The sequence below is a fragment of the Culicoides brevitarsis genome, chromosome 1 (assembly GCF_036172545.1).
Source record: "Culicoides brevitarsis isolate CSIRO-B50_1 chromosome 1, AGI_CSIRO_Cbre_v1, whole genome shotgun sequence".
NCBI lineage: Eukaryota > Metazoa > Arthropoda > Insecta > Diptera > Ceratopogonidae > Culicoides > Culicoides brevitarsis.
The window spans coordinates 4,768,436-4,786,228 of record NC_087085.1 but is presented as its reverse complement, the minus strand read 5'-3'; the positions used below and the strand labels follow the sequence as shown (position 1 = coordinate 4,786,228).

At 28.6% G+C, this 17,793-nt stretch overlaps 3 protein-coding genes across 6 annotated transcripts; 2 read left to right on the top strand and 1 right to left on the bottom strand.

Annotated features, from left to right (window-relative positions):
* Positions 1–237: 237 nt before the first annotated feature.
* Positions 238–17,000, top strand: LOC134838354 (uncharacterized). Of its 3 annotated transcripts, XM_063853867.1 has the most exons (8): positions 238–604; positions 738–771; positions 11,554–12,066; positions 12,126–12,245; positions 14,130–14,498; positions 14,598–14,681; positions 15,666–16,430; positions 16,486–17,000. In XM_063853867.1, the coding sequence occupies exons 3-8, from the start codon at positions 11,595–11,597 to the stop codon at positions 16,602–16,604; spliced, it is 1,929 nt and encodes a 642-aa protein (XP_063709937.1). In that variant the 5' UTR covers positions 238–604; positions 738–771; positions 11,554–11,594; the 3' UTR covers positions 16,605–17,000. The 3 variants fall into 3 exon arrangements, with proteins under 3 accessions (XP_063709937.1, XP_063709936.1, XP_063709938.1); XM_063853866.1 differs by having other exon boundaries at positions 238–771; XM_063853868.1 differs by lacking the exon at positions 14,598–14,681 and having other exon boundaries at positions 238–771; positions 16,486–16,997.
* On the bottom strand, positions 7,019–9,152 carry LOC134828426 (nucleolar GTP-binding protein 2). The gene has a single exon (XM_063841407.1). It carries the CDS (start codon positions 9,071–9,073, stop codon positions 7,070–7,072), a length of 2,004 nt encoding a protein of 667 aa, XP_063697477.1. The 5' UTR covers positions 9,074–9,152; the 3' UTR covers positions 7,019–7,069.
* LOC134828437 (phosphatidylinositol N-acetylglucosaminyltransferase subunit P) lies at positions 9,224–10,360 on the top strand. 2 transcript variants are annotated; one of them, XM_063841426.1, is made up of 3 exons: positions 9,224–9,343; positions 9,400–9,528; positions 9,583–9,924. In XM_063841426.1, exons 1-3 carry the CDS (start codon positions 9,327–9,329, stop codon positions 9,716–9,718), a joined length of 282 nt encoding a protein of 93 aa, XP_063697496.1. In that variant the 5' UTR covers positions 9,224–9,326; the 3' UTR covers positions 9,719–9,924. The 2 variants fall into 2 exon arrangements, with proteins under 2 accessions (XP_063697496.1, XP_063697488.1); XM_063841418.1 differs by lacking the exon at positions 9,224–9,343 and having other exon boundaries at positions 9,583–10,360.
* Positions 17,001–17,793: the final 793 nt, after the last annotated feature.

Here is a 17,793-nt window from a genome sequence, read left to right as displayed (position 1 = left end):
TTTTTTAAAAAATTTTTTTTTGAACTAAAATTTTAAGAAAAATTAATTAATTTTAATTTTTTTTAAATTATTTCTTAAAATTAATTAATTTTTTCTTAAATTTCAAAGGAAAAAAAAATATTTTTAAAAAAATAATTTTTGACGATAAAAATTTCAAAATACCCCATTGTGAACGACTCTCTTTTGGTTTCGCTTTTCAGTTGAAATCGTATTTCGTTGCGTTCAGTTCAGTTTTGTTTGTATTCCGTCTCCGTTGTCGGCAATAATTAAATACTCGTTCGCAAAAACATCGAATAATTCTACGAGAGAATCTTGTAAGAATTTAAGAATATATTAAAAATAGAAAAGTGAATAAGCAATTTCGGTGCATACATAAACATAAACATCAACAAGCGATCAATAAATCAAAGCTTGCAACTGCAATTTTGGATGCAAAATAACCGAAAATTGTTTTGAGAGGCGGAAAGACGGTTTTTTTCACGCCACAGATAATTGAGTGATATCGCACAAAGTAAACAAAAGGCAAAAAATTACAAAATTTCTGCTAAAAAACAAAAATCCATTCACAAATTGTAGAAAATTGTTAAGTGAAGCGATAAACAAAGTACAAAAAAAAATTCGTTATCAGCAAATACAGCTGTAGTGCGATAAAAAATTAACAAGAAATATAAAAAAAAATCCAACAAGAAATTTTCTGCTGGCTTGAAATTACGAAATTCGGATTATTTACATTGCAGCTGTTGTCCTCGGCACCCCTAAAATCATTTTCAGGTAAATTTTTAATTTATTCCAAAATTTTATTTATATTTTTTTTTTAATCTAAAAAACATTAGCAAGTCAAAATTATTTATTTTTATTTATTTTTTATTATCCGTTTGTCTGTTCATCGAAACGAGCGCGATATGCTTTGGTGCTATGGCATTACGCGAAATGACGTCATCTTTGTCTGTTGATTTCGTGTTTTACTCAAGGAAACGGTAAACAAGTGTTTTTTGATAATAATTGAGTTAGCTTAGAACGACAGATGTCGAATTGTTTTTTTGGTTAAATAATATGAGAAAATCAAAAAAATACATAATTTTAGTTCATTGAAAGTGAATTGCATAAAATAATTCGACCTTGGACTTGATCATTCGTTATTACATTCATTACTCACTCTGTTATTATTTTTTTAGTTGTATTGGAGAATAATGACGTCGAAGTGACGGTTTTTATTTCGCAAAAGCAATTATTTATCTACCTTTTTATTTATTTTTATGTTCATTGTTATGTAAGTTGAAGTGCAGCTACTTGTGTCATAAAAACATAAATTCGTTTAGCAAATAATTTGTTAAGCGTTTTTTATGCTTGGAGGAAATAAAGGAGGATGTACTTGAACGAGTGTTAGGAGTAACAGAAACAAGTGAAAATTTTGACTCTTCAAATCTTTTGGAGAAACGGATATCCTAACCATTAGACAATATGGGAAAAATTCAAATTTTGCTTACAAGGAAGAAATTTAACATCAAAAAAGAGAACAAATCATCTTATGGAGTAATTATTGACGATCGCTTTAACTCGAAGAAAACCTGAATCAAACAAAATATCACAAATTTTTGGATTGCTGAACCAAAATAAAAAGAAATTGCCATCACAAATAAGACTGACTCTCTACAAATGCATGAAAAAATCAAACTAAACCTGAAAAAAACTTCTCTTGAAACAACTTTGAACCATTTTTGCTATGAAGGAATTGAGACGTAGATGTTTTTCATATAAAATGTTATTAAACATATCAAATATGAATACCTCAACAAAATTTTCTGTCACCCCTTTTAACAGAAAATCCATATAAAAAGGAAACGAGAACAAAGGACGACGTACTTAACGTCAAAAAAGTGGTTGATGTTTTCCCTCTTATGGAATTTCCCATTACTCTAACGTTCTTTTAACATGTTAATGAAAAACATTTTCACTTAAACATGAACCAAACCACTAAACAAAACGTTCAACTCACAAAAAAAAAAGTTGTCAAAGAGTATTAATTATTTTTTTTCCATGTGTTTTCCCTTGTGACAATTAAAAACCATTCAAACTCCTGAACAAAAGGGCTAACAAATGCATCAAGATGAAACATTTTAAAGCAGGTCAAAAATCTAGGTTACATTCAGCATAGGTATTCATTAAATAAATAAATAAGAGGTCAACCTTTATAGCTTTTATGGGTCAATTGCTCAAGTAGTCTAACAACTGAAATGCTTGCATCAGCTCGTTTTTCTTAATTATGTCTCTTCAGACAAGAATCTACTTATTTTTATCAATTTGTTTTGTATCGAATTGCAAACCGGCGAATTTTCTGAAAACAAGAATAAAATTCACACTATTTTTCATGGAGTTAAAAATAGATTGCGTTGGCATGCAACGATCCATAGACGCCAAAACGACAGAGACACAAAAGAGTTTAAAATAAAATGAAGTTTTTTTTTGTTCCAGTTTTGAAATTGTTATAAATTGACGGGAAAAAAGTGTGCCTTCAACTCCGTTTGTTATGAGTTGTAATTAAATGAAATATAAAAATTTGTGACCGTAAATAAATTGTCTCGAGTTATCTGATCGATCGACGACTTTTCAAAATAGTTTGATTTCACCACTTACTTGGCAATTAAAAAATAAAAATGTGAAGCAAGACCGCAAATTTTTTTAACATACCATCTATTAACTGGATATCAGACATGAAGTTAATTGATTGATGATTTGGCATCGAATCAAGAAAAAAATGTAAACGATGAAAAATGAAAGTCTTTGGTAACCACGTTGGTTTATTGCTTGAGAAATTGTATTGTTGATTAGAAACGAAAGTAATTAAAAATAAAAAATGACTCATCATGGATTTCGACTCGTAAGTGTTATGACAGATATCTTACCATTAGACAATATGGGAAAAGTTCATTGGAGTACAATACACGTTCTTGCTCGAAACGTGCACAAAATCGCTCGAAGGCTTGAAGACAAAGAAAGATAAAAACTTCAATCAGAAACAGAACAAAAACAAAGAAAGAAGTAGAATGACTTTACTCAAAATAATTTCCCTTTGTCTTCATTCCCTTTTATGCCATGCTCTATCGTTGAATAAGTAATTACAATTCTTTTTAGTGACAATACTTTCCCGTTCTCCAAAAACAAAAAAAAGTTCATTCAAACATGACGAAATGGGTCATAAAAATTCTTCATTGAGGGGCGCTTTATTCCTCCGCGACATATTTTGTCCTACTTCTAATTGATTAATTGTGTTTACCATCGCATCCATGTGTTTTATCGCCCAAAGTAAAAACAAATGGAAAAACACACCTTTTTCAATGTAAAATGGGCGAAATGTAGTTTCGTTAGTTTCAACGGTTTGATGGACAGACAAGCGATTGCGGAGCAAGTGAGTCATCAAATTTCGTCATGTTGGCGTTCAGTCAATTGAAATAGAACGGATGCAGTTTCTGTTTATGTTGTAAATGGAGTTTTTTTTTGCCATTGTTGTTTTTTTGAAAGATTGATCAGGTGAGAAGGTTTTTTTCGTGAACCTTCAAAAAATTTAATAACGTTTTAATGCTGAAAGAATATGCATTTTTATTAAAAATACATAAAATAGCTTCACAAACAAGTTTTCAACAATTTTAAATCCAAATCTGAGATTTTGAAAAAAAAAACCTCAGCGCCATCTATCGTATAATTTTTTGAAAAAATGCATTTTTATCAACTTTTGACCTAAAAAAACGCAACGGAAACCAAAATCAATCACAAAAACATTAGAACTCCAATAACTTTCGTCGTTCTGTCTGTCGGAATGTCTCCAATGATGACAAACACGTAAATCTGACACCATTCAAATATTTGTCTATATATTTTTAGAGCAAACATTCATTCACAGAAACATCAGTCAACAGCTGTACGTTATCTTGGTTTCCCTTCTACATTTCATATCTCAGAACTCACAGAACTATTTCTTGTTAAGTTTGTCGTAAAAATTAATAAATATTATCTGACAAGAACACAAAATTTCCAAGAAGGGGGGAAAACGACAACTTTTTAAATTAATTCCGTTAAATTAAATCCATATTGCACAATTTTGAAGAGATTCACTTTCGTCTCATTTTTTTTAATGACGAACTTTTGTCGACAGTAGCACTTGTTTAGATGTCATCTATCATCTTTTTTGTGTACAGAACAAACACACCGCCTTAGTTTTCATTCATTTTATTCAAATTTAGCACAAAATAATTCTCTTTCCGTCTCTTTCTCGACATACATTGTGGTTGTCGCTATAATAAATGTCGGATCATAACTTTAAATTATCATCGTTTTATGACATAATTCAACCGCTTTATTTTTTTCGCTTACTAATGATTTTATTTTCTGTTCTGTGATTTTGTCGTTACATATTTTTAAAACTAAAACAGAGGTTAATTGGAGTTAATGTTATCAAAGAATCGAAAAATCATTTAAGGTCAAATTTCAGAAACTCGAGACACATAAGGAACAAGTGTCGAATCGTCTCGTTCACCTTGCTACTCGATTATTCAATAAAATCTGTAAGAATTATTGAAATGACTAAAAAATCAAGTTCACGCGAAACGAAAAGTGACTAACCAGTTTAAATTACGTCATTTTTGTGACGTCTTCGGTTTGTATTTCGTGCTGTGATATCATTTGAGTGAATTTTTCGAATGCATGAAATGGCATCACGTTTCTCGGAATTTTGCGTTTACTTTTTAAGAAACATTTTTTGAGCTATTTTCGTGTCAATGAACCACTAAATTAACGAAGAAACCCCCACAGAAAATCTGATTAATTTAAATAAAGCGATATTTTGAGGAAAGTTGAAACAATTTGTGAGTCGTGAACTTTTGCATGGGCTAGACGCTATCCAATTAGTGTTTTTGTTCATAGTTCAATGTTACAATCTCCCTTAGACTGTAATTTATTCCGCCTTTCAATGTATTAATTCCATTATATGCAAATGGAAACAGAGGAAACTCACGGTTCGACAATAGCATGCAATCAAGTGGGCTCTATTGTTCGTTTTTCGGCTAAATAGTATTGCGAGTTCATGTAAAATGATGCAAATTGAAATAAATTGATGATCGCATTTATTGATTGAAATTCATCTTTAAATTTTATATGCGATTTTGTGAGAAAATCAACCAAATTTTTTTAAGAAAATAATTTCGAAAAGTAAAAAATATTTTTTAAACAATTTAAAAATAATTTTCAAAAAAAAAATTATAATAATTTTTAAAAAATTAAAAAAAAATTCAAAAAAATTTAAATTTTTTTAAAATTTAAATTTTTTAAAACTTCATAAATTTTAAAAATTTTTTTAAATTTCATAATTTTTCAAAATTTTAAATTTTCAATAAAAAATTTAAAAATAATTTTTAAAAATTTAAAATTTTTTTTTAAATTTATAATTTTTTAAATTTTCATAATTTTTTAAAATTTTATAATTTTTTAAAATTTTATAATTTTTTGAAATTTTATAATTTTTGAAAATTTTATAATCTTTGAAAATTTTATAAATTTTGAAAATTTTATAATTTTTTAATTTTTTGTAATTTAAAAAAAAATATAATTTTTAAATGAGATAATTATTGTTTTAAAAAATATTTTTTTTTTATTTTAAAATTTTTTTATTTAAATAATTTTAATTTTTTTTTTAATTTAAAATTATTTTTATTTAAAGAATTTCGAATAGAAAAAAATTTTTCAAAGATAATTTCAAAGAAAATTTTTAAAGAAATTTCTTTTTTTATTTTATTAAAATATTTTTCTTCTCAACCCGTTATTTAATTTTTCTTAAGCTGCAAGTAGTCTGCAACTTCTCAATCGTCTAGAACATAAAAATACATTCCCGCTGATAATTACCTTGAAAAAATAATTACGTGACATGCCGGAATTATCTTGTTTATTTTTCTTTTTCCATTGTAATGACAATTATTTATATCGAATAAGTCGACATTCTTATGGGTTTGCTTGCATTTCAAAGAATTTCATTTGGAAAAACGATAATCGTAAATCTCCCAAGGCGGACACTTTCAAAAATTGATTTTTCCCTGTTTTTCTCATTATTTAACCGACAAAAATAGAATCTCGAAGAAAAATTTAGAACAAAATTCGTTCTGAATGCATTTCGTTGGAGACTCCGTGAAGAACAAAGAGAGCAAGTGTTTTACGGTTTTAATTGAATTTTGCATAATTTTATGTAGGATGACCAATTTTAAGCGAAATGGATGGAAAATTAATGAAATTTCTCGAGAACTCGGACACACTGATTTAATATTTAATCGAAAACGTGCCAACTTTGTAGCATATTATGAGCATACAAGTGTAAATAAACAGCACGGATGTCGAGAGAACGAGAGACGAACGAATTTATGGCACAATAACCTCGTCTTTCATGCGATTATTTACGTTTGGTACAATAGTTTGTTTGTGTTTTCGCTAGATTTTAATGTTTTTCGCATTAATTAGTCGCTTTTTCATCAAGAGGCGTTTGAAAATTTGAAATTATACATTTTTGTCTGAAAATTTTAGTTAAAAAAATTATAAATAAAATTAAAAATCATTTAAATTAAAAAAAAAAAATTAAAAAAATTTTTAAAATTTTCAAAAAAAAAATTTTTTCAAAAAAAAAAAAATTTTCAAAAAAAAAATTTAAAAAAAAATTTAAATTTTTTAAAAAATAAAATAAAAATAATTTGCAACAAAAATTTAAAAATAATTTTCAAAAAATTAAAAAAAAAAAATTTAAAAATAATTTTTTAAAAATAATTTTCGAAAAATTTTAAAATAATTTTGCAAAAAATTAAAAAAATAAAAATTTTCAAAAATTTAAAAAAAATTTTCAAAAAATTTAAAAATAATTTTGAAAAAAATTAATTTTCAAAAAAAAAAAAAAATTTTTAAAAAAAATAATTAAAAAAAAATTTAAAAAAAAATTAAAAATATTTTTAAAAATTTTTAGATAATTTGAAACAACGTGAAATTAATTCAGATATTTATATAAATTTATTTCAAACAAAATTAATTTTTTTCTATTAATTTACATTTTCTTGTTGCGATTTTTATTTTTAACATTCACGACGTCATAGAAGTTACTTCCAACTTTCTTTGGTTTCGCAGCTCGTTCCATCGCACGTCTCTGTTTCGCCGTCAATTTCTTCTCTTGCGGTTTATTTTCTTTCACTTTTTCCGTTAACTTCACACTTGGTCCTGATTTTTGCTTTTTCGTTGGTTTTTCAACATTTTCTGTCGATTTTTTCGTGTCTTTCGATTTCGTTCCTGCCGGTTTATGCACAAGTTTTTCCAAATTTTCATCATATTCGTCTTCGGAATAGAAATCACTCATTTCCGACGAATCTTGCTCTTCATCCTCATTATTGCGTCGTTTCTTGCCTCTTGGATTTTCGCTCTTTTCCTTCATATGAGCTTCGATCGCTGCAATGTCATCCGGATCCAATTCGCGCATCTCATCATCTTCAAAGTCGAGATTGACTCGAATTTTGCGGTAATCTTGTATCTGTTGCAATTGTTTGCCCTTTTTGACGGCTTCGGGTATCGTGACGACAGTTGTTGTCGTACTTTCGACCTCAGCTGCTTCTGAAGTTTCGTTTTCGCTGCGAGATTTGGGCACTTCAAAACCTTCGGGGGCAACGTAAAATGGTAATTTGCCGCGTTGCCAATCGTTGAGCATTTGTTTGGCGACTGTGTTAATGTCAGGTTCGCCGCCTTTGATGAGTTTTCCCGTCTTTTTCGCCAATTGTTCCAAGAAATCGATATGATCGGACCACGAAACGATCCCGTAAGTCTTTGCGATGTACTCTTTTCGTACGCGTTGAAGCACCGTTTCGACATAATCTTCGGGCGAAGTCACCAATTCGACACGAACGACGCCTTTGAGGACTTTTTCTGTGTCAGTTTCTGCCGTCGGATAAACAACTCCGGGACAATCGATCAAAAAAATGCGTTTCATCAAGGTAATGTACTGCCAAACTTTCGTTTCGCCGGCGATCGGGGCAGTTTTGCACACTTTTTTGCTCCGTAAGGCATTGATGATGGAAGATTTTCCGGTATTTGGATATCCGATGAATCCAACGCTAATTTGTTTCTTGTCGACATGCAATTTTCCGAGTTGTCGAAGCAAATTTATCAAAGCGCCCTTGCCAAAGGGATGTGTAAGTGACGCATGAAAGGCAATTGTGGGATATTCTTTGCTCAAAATGGCAACCCAACGTTGCGTAACCCAAATCGGGACCAAATCAACCTTGTTCAAGACAAAAAATAAATGTTTGTGCGGTTTTTCCTTCCGCATAAACTCCTCAATGTGCTTCGAACGAGTCCCCATCGGGTCACGAGCATCCAAAACTTGCAAAATTACATCCGACGAGTCAATTACTTTGTGCAACTCATTCCAAATTCTCTTACTTTGACCTGCGGCGAAGACCCAATCACGCACAGCATTTTTCTCGCCCGTGTCTTCTTGCACCAGCGAATGATCTTTCGTCGAATCGTACTTTTCCGCACTTTCTTCGGCATTTTTTGACAAATCTTCTAAATCCTTAACTTTCAAATTCGGTCTTTTTCGCAATTTTTTGGGGCCGAATGTCGTTTCGAACGATTCTGTTTCCAGCAAATGCATTCGTTGGTATTTCGCTCGTTCATTCAGCAGTGTGATGGGTAATCCCGTTGGTTTCATGATGACTTGATACGGATCCTTCATCGCTTTTCCCATTTCGTCTTGAAACTTTTGCAGCGCATTTTGTGAAATAACACGCGAATTGCTGAACCATTTTGGGCTTGGTTCGACGCGAGAAACTGTTCCGGAATTGACCCAACCTTGAAATGGGGCGGGCGTGAGAATTTTTCCCTTGCGATCTCGTTTCGCCTTGAAGTTACGATACATCTGAAGGCGCTTGATGGTTCCCTTGGAACGCGGTTTGCTGATGCCTTTCAAGCCCTCCGTCGGTCTGTCGGGATTCATGGAATGGTTGGCTTTGTTGACGCCTTGTTTGCGGGGAGGACCCGTCGTTGAACGCACTTTTGGCATTTTTTGCGTGTTTTTTACGGATTTTTAAAGAAAAAATATCGGAGAACGACTTGAAACACGACTTATGTTTACACGTGCGATTTTTTTTTGACATTTTTGACGTTTTCAAAGAGGATAGTGACTTTAAAAATCCATGGAAATCCAATCACGTGCCTCTTAAAATTTATTTTGGTGTGAATTTCGATTGCGGCGATTAATTTTATCATTTCCTGCTGAAATTAAGGCGTAAATGTGATAATTTTTTCGCTAAAAAATGACAAAAACTGTCGTGTAAGCATTTTACAGTCGAATTTCTTGCAATTATTTGATAATTTCTTCAATTTTAGCGAAGTAAGTGTTCCTTTTCCATCAAAGAGAATTGCTGAAATCGTTTATGACGTTATTCGAGTGGATCCGGAGCCAAAAAAGAATCAAGTAGACAAGAAAATTACCTTAAATGAGCAGAATTTGAACATGTATGGTCCCTTTTCCAATGAAATTTTCATTTTTTGACGTTATTTCTTTTGTAGAAAAGTCGAAGCTGACCAACCAAAAGTAGCGAGAGTCGTTTTGAACGGAATTTTCGACGCAATTATCCTCAGTACAGAGACAATTGATCAATTTGGACCTCCGACATCGGATTCTTACGATCATTACGATGCCTGAACACACTCCAGCTCCGACGCCATCCCGCGCTGTCTACGGATTCGTCTTATTTTTGCTTTTTAAAACACTTTTTGTCGTTTACGTCATTTGGGTTTACGTTCCCCAACGTTTTTTCGAAGATACGCTCGGCTTGACTTACCTTCCCGACAAATATTTTGCACTTTTTATCCCGATTCTCTTGATGGTTGCCTTATGGATCTTCGCTTTTTGCATTTACCCCATGATGGGAATCGCGAAAACGGCGAAAATTGACTCGATTGAGACCATTCGAGATGCTCACACGATTCGTTTGTGCGAATTTCAAGACGCAGCTGGTAGGAGATGCAACGGAACAATTTCCAACAAACAAGAAGATGGCTTTTATTTTAGACGAAAGTGTGAAATTCACGAAAATGGAGCGATGGATGACGTAAAAACCAATGGAAATCACATCACAGACTTTTGCGATTGTCCGAATGAGGAAAATTGTTTGCTGAAAACGGATCCAACGTATGTCGATCAACTGAGATTGAGGAAAAATGTGCCGAGTGCGTATGATTTGGACATATCTGATGTGTGTAAGAAGTTGTATGGCGGTTCTTGAGTGAATTTAGATGTAAAAAGTATTATTGATTTAATAATAAAGAAGAAAAAATGAAAAAGTAGAACGAATTTTATGCATTTTTATCGATAAGTTGCAGGTTTTTGTGTCACGAAAGAGATATTTTGGGGCATTTCTTGATGATTTTTGTCATGCAATTTTAAATTTTTCATCGAAAGTAACATTTTTTGCTGCATTTTTAAGATTTTTTTTTAAAGAAAATATGAAATTTTGTACGTTTTCATGTCTGTCTTTAATATTTAAATTATTTAAATAATTAAAAAAAAATTATAAAAAAAATTGTTCTTTGGCAAAATTTCAAAAATTAAAAAAAAATTAAATTAAAAATTTTATTCAGAATTGAAAATAAAAATTTAAAAAAATGTAAAGTAAAACAATTAAAATTTTCTTAAAATATCGAAAAAAAAATTTTTTTTGAAAAAAAAAATTTAGATTTTAAGTCAGATTTAGGTAATTTTTTATTTAATTTTTAAAAAATTATTTATTTAAAAAATTTATGAAAATAAAAATCAAAATAAAATATAAATTTAAAAAAAATTCAAATTTTCAATTTAAAATAAATTTTTATAAATTTAATAAATAAACAATTAAAATAAGCAATAAATAATTAAAAAAGAAATTATTTTTGTTTTAATTTTCCTATAATAATTCTTATAAAAATTAAATAAGCAATTAATTTTTTAAAAAAATTTTCCTCAGAATCAGAAATAAATTAATTAAAAGATTTAAATAGTTAAAAAAAACTTGAACAAAAATAAAAAATTAAGTAAAATAAATGAAATTTTATATAAATAAAAATAAGGTCAAAACTACTTAACAAATTTTAAATTAAAATTTTGATTAAAAAAAAATAAATAAAAAATTTACTTAAAAAAATTAACTTAATTAAAAGTTTGAAAATAAAAAATATAATAAAAAAAATATATGTAAAATTCATATAATTTTACACGAAATAATAAAAAAAATTAGATTTTTCAAAAATTTTAAATTATTTTAAATTTTCAACAATTAATTCAAAACTACAAAACAAAAAAAAAATTAAATTAAAAATTTGAGATAAAAAAAAAATAAAAATTTTTGAAAAAAAAAATAAAATTAATAAAAAATAAATTAAATTAATAAAAAAAAAATAAAAATAAAAAATCTGACTTGCTAAAAATTTTTTAAATTAAATTTAATTTTCTTTAACGACAACTTTTAACTAAAAAAATTTCCCTTTTCTTTCTCATTACAGCAAAAAACACACACACGAAATAACAAATCCTTTTTGTAACAATGGCAACGCGCAGTCCTCCGCCAATTCCCCCTCCAAAGCCAAAATATAAAACAGAAAGCTCCGACTTGAACAGCAACAATAACCATTTGCCCACAAACAACAACACACTTCCTCCCGAGAATGAACAAGTAGTGATGACTCCGCGCGGCAAAACAAGTAACTCCACGGTGCTGCTCATCGAGCGCAAATTGGTCGAAGAAGTAAACGATCGCACGCATGTCGCAGGCGGCGAACACAAAGGCATCATCATCAACAAAGATCAAGTCAAAGATCAAAAATCCCAAAAAACTCCGCCGCAATTGAGTTTGGAGTTTCGCGTTTTTCTCGTAAGCGCAAATACGGGAAAGCATTCGCAGGAATCTCGTACGTTGCGATTTTGGTTCCGTAGTTGGATCACAAATGGCGAGGAACAAGCCCATGTCGCGCAAGATTTCTTCCGTGAACTCGTTCAACCGCAAGAATTTCCGCGAGGTAAGTTTTTTTTTTTGAAAAATGCTTGGTTTGGATTAATTATCTTGAAATTTTGACAGACTACGTTGGATTCATCAAAAAGATCATGAAATTGTTGCAACATGGCTACAATGAGATACAAGCTGTCGAAATTGAACTTCGCATACTCGAGCAAACCTCTGCTCCGCCATCAAGGCCACGTAAGTTATCGACAATTCCGTATCAATGTTATCTATTTTTACAACAAAACCATGAAAAAAACAAAACAAAACACATTTTCAGTCAATACCATCATCTGCTTGTTACGAATATTATTTTTTTACTTACTTTTTTTTCACGATAAACATGCAAGTACATCACAAACACCCCTGAAAATACAAAAAATAAGTTAATGTGAGAAATTTCTACTAATAAAAAAATATTTCACTTTAGCGAGAGCGGGCCATGCGATTTTCATTTTTAAGGATGAGCCGCCTGCGTTGCCAGGTAGTGATGAGGTTATGAAAAATATGTGGCTTAAGTTCATGAAGTAACGAGTTGAGATTAAATCAATAAAAAAACTAAAAAAAAAAATGTTGAAGAAATTTAAAAAAAAATGTTGAATGAAAAAAATTTTGAAAAACTAACATTTCTTTGTTTGTGTTGTCTGTCCCGTTTTTTGACTTCCATAAAATCATTTTCTTGAAAAATTTCGTGTTTGTTTCGTCCTTGAATTCACGCATTTCGTCAATAATTTTTGCCTGAAATTTATTTGATGACAACAAAAGTTTTTTGTTACTTTATTGGCATGCGTTGTCAACGAGTTGTTTTGTTAAAGTTCCTTTTTTTCGAGAACTTTTCATTTTAATTCATAAATTCATTCATGTCGAAGAAAAGGAAGCAACAGGTGACCCAAATTTTGATGAGGAAACGCCTGGTTGTTTTTTTTATTGCAATGTTTAGGGATTCAGCAGATATCTGAAATGAAATTTGACGTTTTGAATTTTTTGACGTTTATGAAATTTGTTATTCAAATTTTCATTTTTGAGAAAAATTTTAGGTTTTAAAAATGATTTTTTTTTTTCATCATAAAAAATAAAAATTTTTTTTACATAGCTTTAATTTTGTCATATTAAAAAAAAATAATATTTTAATTTTTTTTTGTTTCAAAAACAATTTCGAAATTGAAAAATTTTTTTACAATCTAAATAATATTTTTAAAAATTTTTTAAATTTTGATATTTTAAATTTTTATTTTTTTTCATAATTCTTTTTTCAAATAGGTATGATTTTTTAATTAAAAGTTAAATTTTTTTTTATTTTTTTTAATTCTTGAAAAGTTTTTTATAATCTAAATAAATTTTTCAAAAACTTTGAATGTATTTTATAAAAAAAAATATCTTTTATTTAAAATGTTAATAAAAAAAAAAATAAATTTAAAGTTTTGACGTTTTTGAAATTTGTTATTCAAATTTTAATTTTTTGAAAAAACTTAGCTTTAAAAATAATTTTTTAAAATTAAAAATGAAAAATATTTTTTGGGCAATCATAATAATTTTTTTTAATTATAAAAAAAATTAAATTCCTTAAAAATTTTGACAACTTTCTTTTTAAATTTTGTCATTTTTTCAAAAAAAAAAATAAAAAAAAAATAAAATAAAATAATAAAATTTTCGAAAATACTTAATATCTAAAATTATTTTTTTTTTTAATTTTTAACTTTACTCAAAAATTTTGATAAAAAAATGATTTTTTAAATAATAAAAAATTAAAAAAAAAATAAAAATTTTGACGTTTAATTTTTTAAAAATAAAATTTGAATAAATTTTCATTAAAAATTTTGAATATTTTTTAATTTTTTGAACTGAAAAAAAAATTTTGTGAACTTACCCGTTAAATTTTTGATCTCAAGTTCGATTTTTTTTTTCATAAAATAATTTTTTTCGACACTTTCTCACATTAATTAACACAAATTTACTTAACCAGCATGCGAATTGTTCTTCAATTAATTAAAGTGCTTGTCTCTACTGACAGCATGACATTTTTTTTGTTAATTTTCACTTTTTTAATTCAAAAAATTAATTTTTTCCATTTTTTGTCCTCAGTTTCTTCCGAAGACTCTCAATTCGAAGTTGTTCCATTGACACCCGAGAAAGTTTTGGAGTTTGTCGAACAAGCATATCCAAACCCCGTCAATCCAGAAGACTTGGCACGCGATTATGGTTGGTCCGAAGAAGAAGTTCTCAAAGTATTGATTGCTTTGAAGGCACGTGGCTTGATCAAATCCATGGAATATAACTCGTTCACGCGTATCCATCACGAAGACAAGGAGATCAAAGTTGTCAAGCAGATGCCGACGATCGCTTCAAACAAACAACCCACAATTGCAATTGTTACCGCGCAATATTGCGAAAAGCTCGCCGTCGATGCCATGTTGGAGAACAAGGAAACGTTTGTGCGTTACACGACTGTCGGTAAGTTCAGTAAAAATTATTTTAAAGAGACTCATGGTTCATGGTCCTTCCGTTCGACGCGATTTTTTTTCTCAAATTTCGGTTCAAATTTAACTTTAGGAACTTCGCCTGAGATAAATATGAATGGCGGATCATCGTCTCCAACTCAAAATGACCCAAAAAATTCAAAATATCGACGGTTCGGTAAGAAATTCGACAGAAATTGGTTTGGAGTGACGCAATTTTAGCACCTTTTGTTGCCTTTTGTGTTTTTTTTTTGTACATCACTTGTAAAAATTTCCACAAAAACCCTTGTTGTGTGTCTAATTTCATCCTTTTTGAGCTTTAAATGTTGTCTTTTGGCTTCACTCAGTTCAAAAATTGTTTGCTGACACGACTTTTGTATTGCTTCGTTACTAAAAGGCGAAAAAATTTAATATTTTACATTAAAAAATTTTTTTTTTTAATTTTTAAAAAATAAATTAAATTTATAATAAAAAAAAAAAAATTTGAAGATAAAAAAAAAATATTTAATTTAAAAACTTTAAATTCTTATTAATTAATTAATAATTATTTTTTAGTCATTTTTATTAATTTTCAAAAATTTTATTTTATAAAAATAAAATTAAAAATTTTAATTTTTTTTTAATAAAAAAAATTAGTAAAATAAAATAAAAAAATAAAAAAAAATAATAAAAATAAAAAAAAAATTAATTTAAAAAAAAATTAATTAAAAAAATTAAATTTATTTTAAATAATTTTTTTTTTTAAATTTTCAAAAATTTTTAAAAAAAAATTTTAATTTTTAAAAATTTAAAAAATTAAATTTCATATAAAAAAATAAAAATTAAATTAAAAAAAAATAATAAATGAATAAATTTAATAAATAATTAATTATTTTTTCTTTTAACATTTTATTAAAAATTAAATTTTTTGTTAAAATTTAATTAAAATTTAAAATTTAAATTAAATTCAAAAATAAGTAAAATAATTAAATTTTATAGCCTAAAAATTAGAAAATTTGAATTTTTTGTAGATTTTTGGTAGAAACTGTAACGAAGTAATACAAAAAAGACACTTGACACATACTCACAGTTGCTTTTTATTGTTGTTTAATTTGGATTTGAGTGTTTTTTGCCCCAAAAATCCTTAAAAAATCAAAATTTTAACAATTTCTTTCGATTTTAGGTGAATCCAATGTCTACACTCTCGGAAATATCGGCGCCCATCGCATTGTAACCACAAAATTGCCTTCCGTTGGCAACTCCCGCGAAGCTACAACCGCTTCTGGCAATACAACAACCCGTCTTCTCGGCACATTCCAAAAAGTCGATTACGTTTTTGTCGTTGGCGTTGCGGGAGGCGTTCCCCATTACACGGATTTCCGCAAACACGTGCGTTTGGGCGACGTTGTCGTATCCACAGCACTCGCAGATCGCAGTAGCTCCATGCAAAACGGGCAAATGAATGGCCAGAACAAGCCCTATTGCTACGTTTACAGCAACTCCGAAGACGGCGAAGTGAAAAAATATTATCCCGTCAACGCTTGTTTGCAAGAAATCGCTGCGAGTTTGCAAGAACACTCGGATAGTCGAAAACCATGGGAGCTGTATCTCGATGATGGCTTGGCAGAGTTACGGGAAAAGATTGAAAATGATTTTTCACGTCCTGCAGCGAATACGGATAAGCTTTATATGAATATCGGCAATCGAGATGTCATCGAAGTTGCTCATCCCGTGAATCCGAATGCAGAAGATGACGTCGATGCACAAGGAAAAGTCACTTCTCGCATCCATTTGGGTCCAATTGGCTCGGGACGAGATTTGGTAAAGTCAGATACGCGTCGAATTGAGTTCGCACGCGAATATTCGTTGTTGGCGACGGATTGTGAGATCAATACTGCTTTGGATAGCATCGTTGGAAATTGTCGTGATAGCTTCATAATCGTCAAAGGTAAAAAATTTAATTTTTTTTATCAAGAAAATTACTGAATTTTTACCTTTTTTAGGCATTTCCGATTACAAAGACGGTCTTTCGAACAAAAAATGGCAAAATTACGCTTCCCTCGCAGCTGCTTCCGTCGTTAAATCCATCATTTGTGCGATGGATGCCCCAACCAACGTGTAAATCTGCGGATTTTTTGCACTATTGTCACATGTTATCATCATCACGATTGCCATTTATTATTATTTTTAAGGGATTTCGATTCTAGTGACGACGTAAAGAAAGCCAAAATTAATTTAGAAGAGTTTTTTTTAAGCATTTATCAGAAACGTACTTTATATTTATTTTGTGAAAAAATATATGTATGAGCTTAACTCAATTTCTTTATTTGAGGAATGAGTAGAAAAATTTAACCAGTAGTCGATTTATGAAGAAAAAAATGCCTTGAAACATTTTTTGTACCAAAATTCACGTTTGTTTTAGAAAATAATTATTAGGAGCTTGAGACAACGATAAATACATGCTGATGCTATTTAAAATTAAGGTTCTAACAGTTTTTCAATGTAAAATTATTAAATTTAAATAAATAAATTACAAATTCTTGTATGAAGTAATCGATCACAAATGGATTTTTTTATTTATTTAATTTTATTTAGTTTATTTTTTTTATTATATTTTTTTCAATTTTTAAAATATAAAAATTATTTTAGAAAGTGAAAACTTCAAAAATTTTTTTTGCTATTTTTTTACATTATTTTTTTTTTATATATTTTTTAAAATTTCTTTTAAATTTTTTTTAAAAAATTTTTCATTTTTTGTTTTATCTTAATGCATAACATTTTCTTTTTCTTTGTGACACATCATTCTTATTTTTTTTTTTATTTTTTTTTTTTTTTTTGAATTCACGCCCAATGTAAAAATTTGACCTTGAATAAAGAATAAGAGAAGAAGAAATTTTATGTGAGTATAAACTTCATATTTTTGCTTTTAAGTATCAACTTAAAAAGGTGAATAAAATATTTTTTTCGTTTTTTTGTCCCATGAAAATTTATATTAGAAGAAATAATTATTTTTGAAAAATATTTTTTATTTTTCTTTAAATAAATTTATTTTATAAAATATTTTAAAATTTGAACTTAGGCTGCTCTAAATTTTTTTTTGAACTTTTTGTCTCATGCCCCAAAGCTAAACATCCCATGGGACAATATTAAAAAAAAATAAAAATTTTATCAAAAATGACCTTTTTTTAATCTATTTTCATATTTTTTGAAAAAAAATTTTTAAAAATTAAAAAAATATATATTTTTTTAAACTTCTGTATTGAAAATGATATTTTTACAAACATTTTTTTCTCTCATTTTTTTTTTTCGAA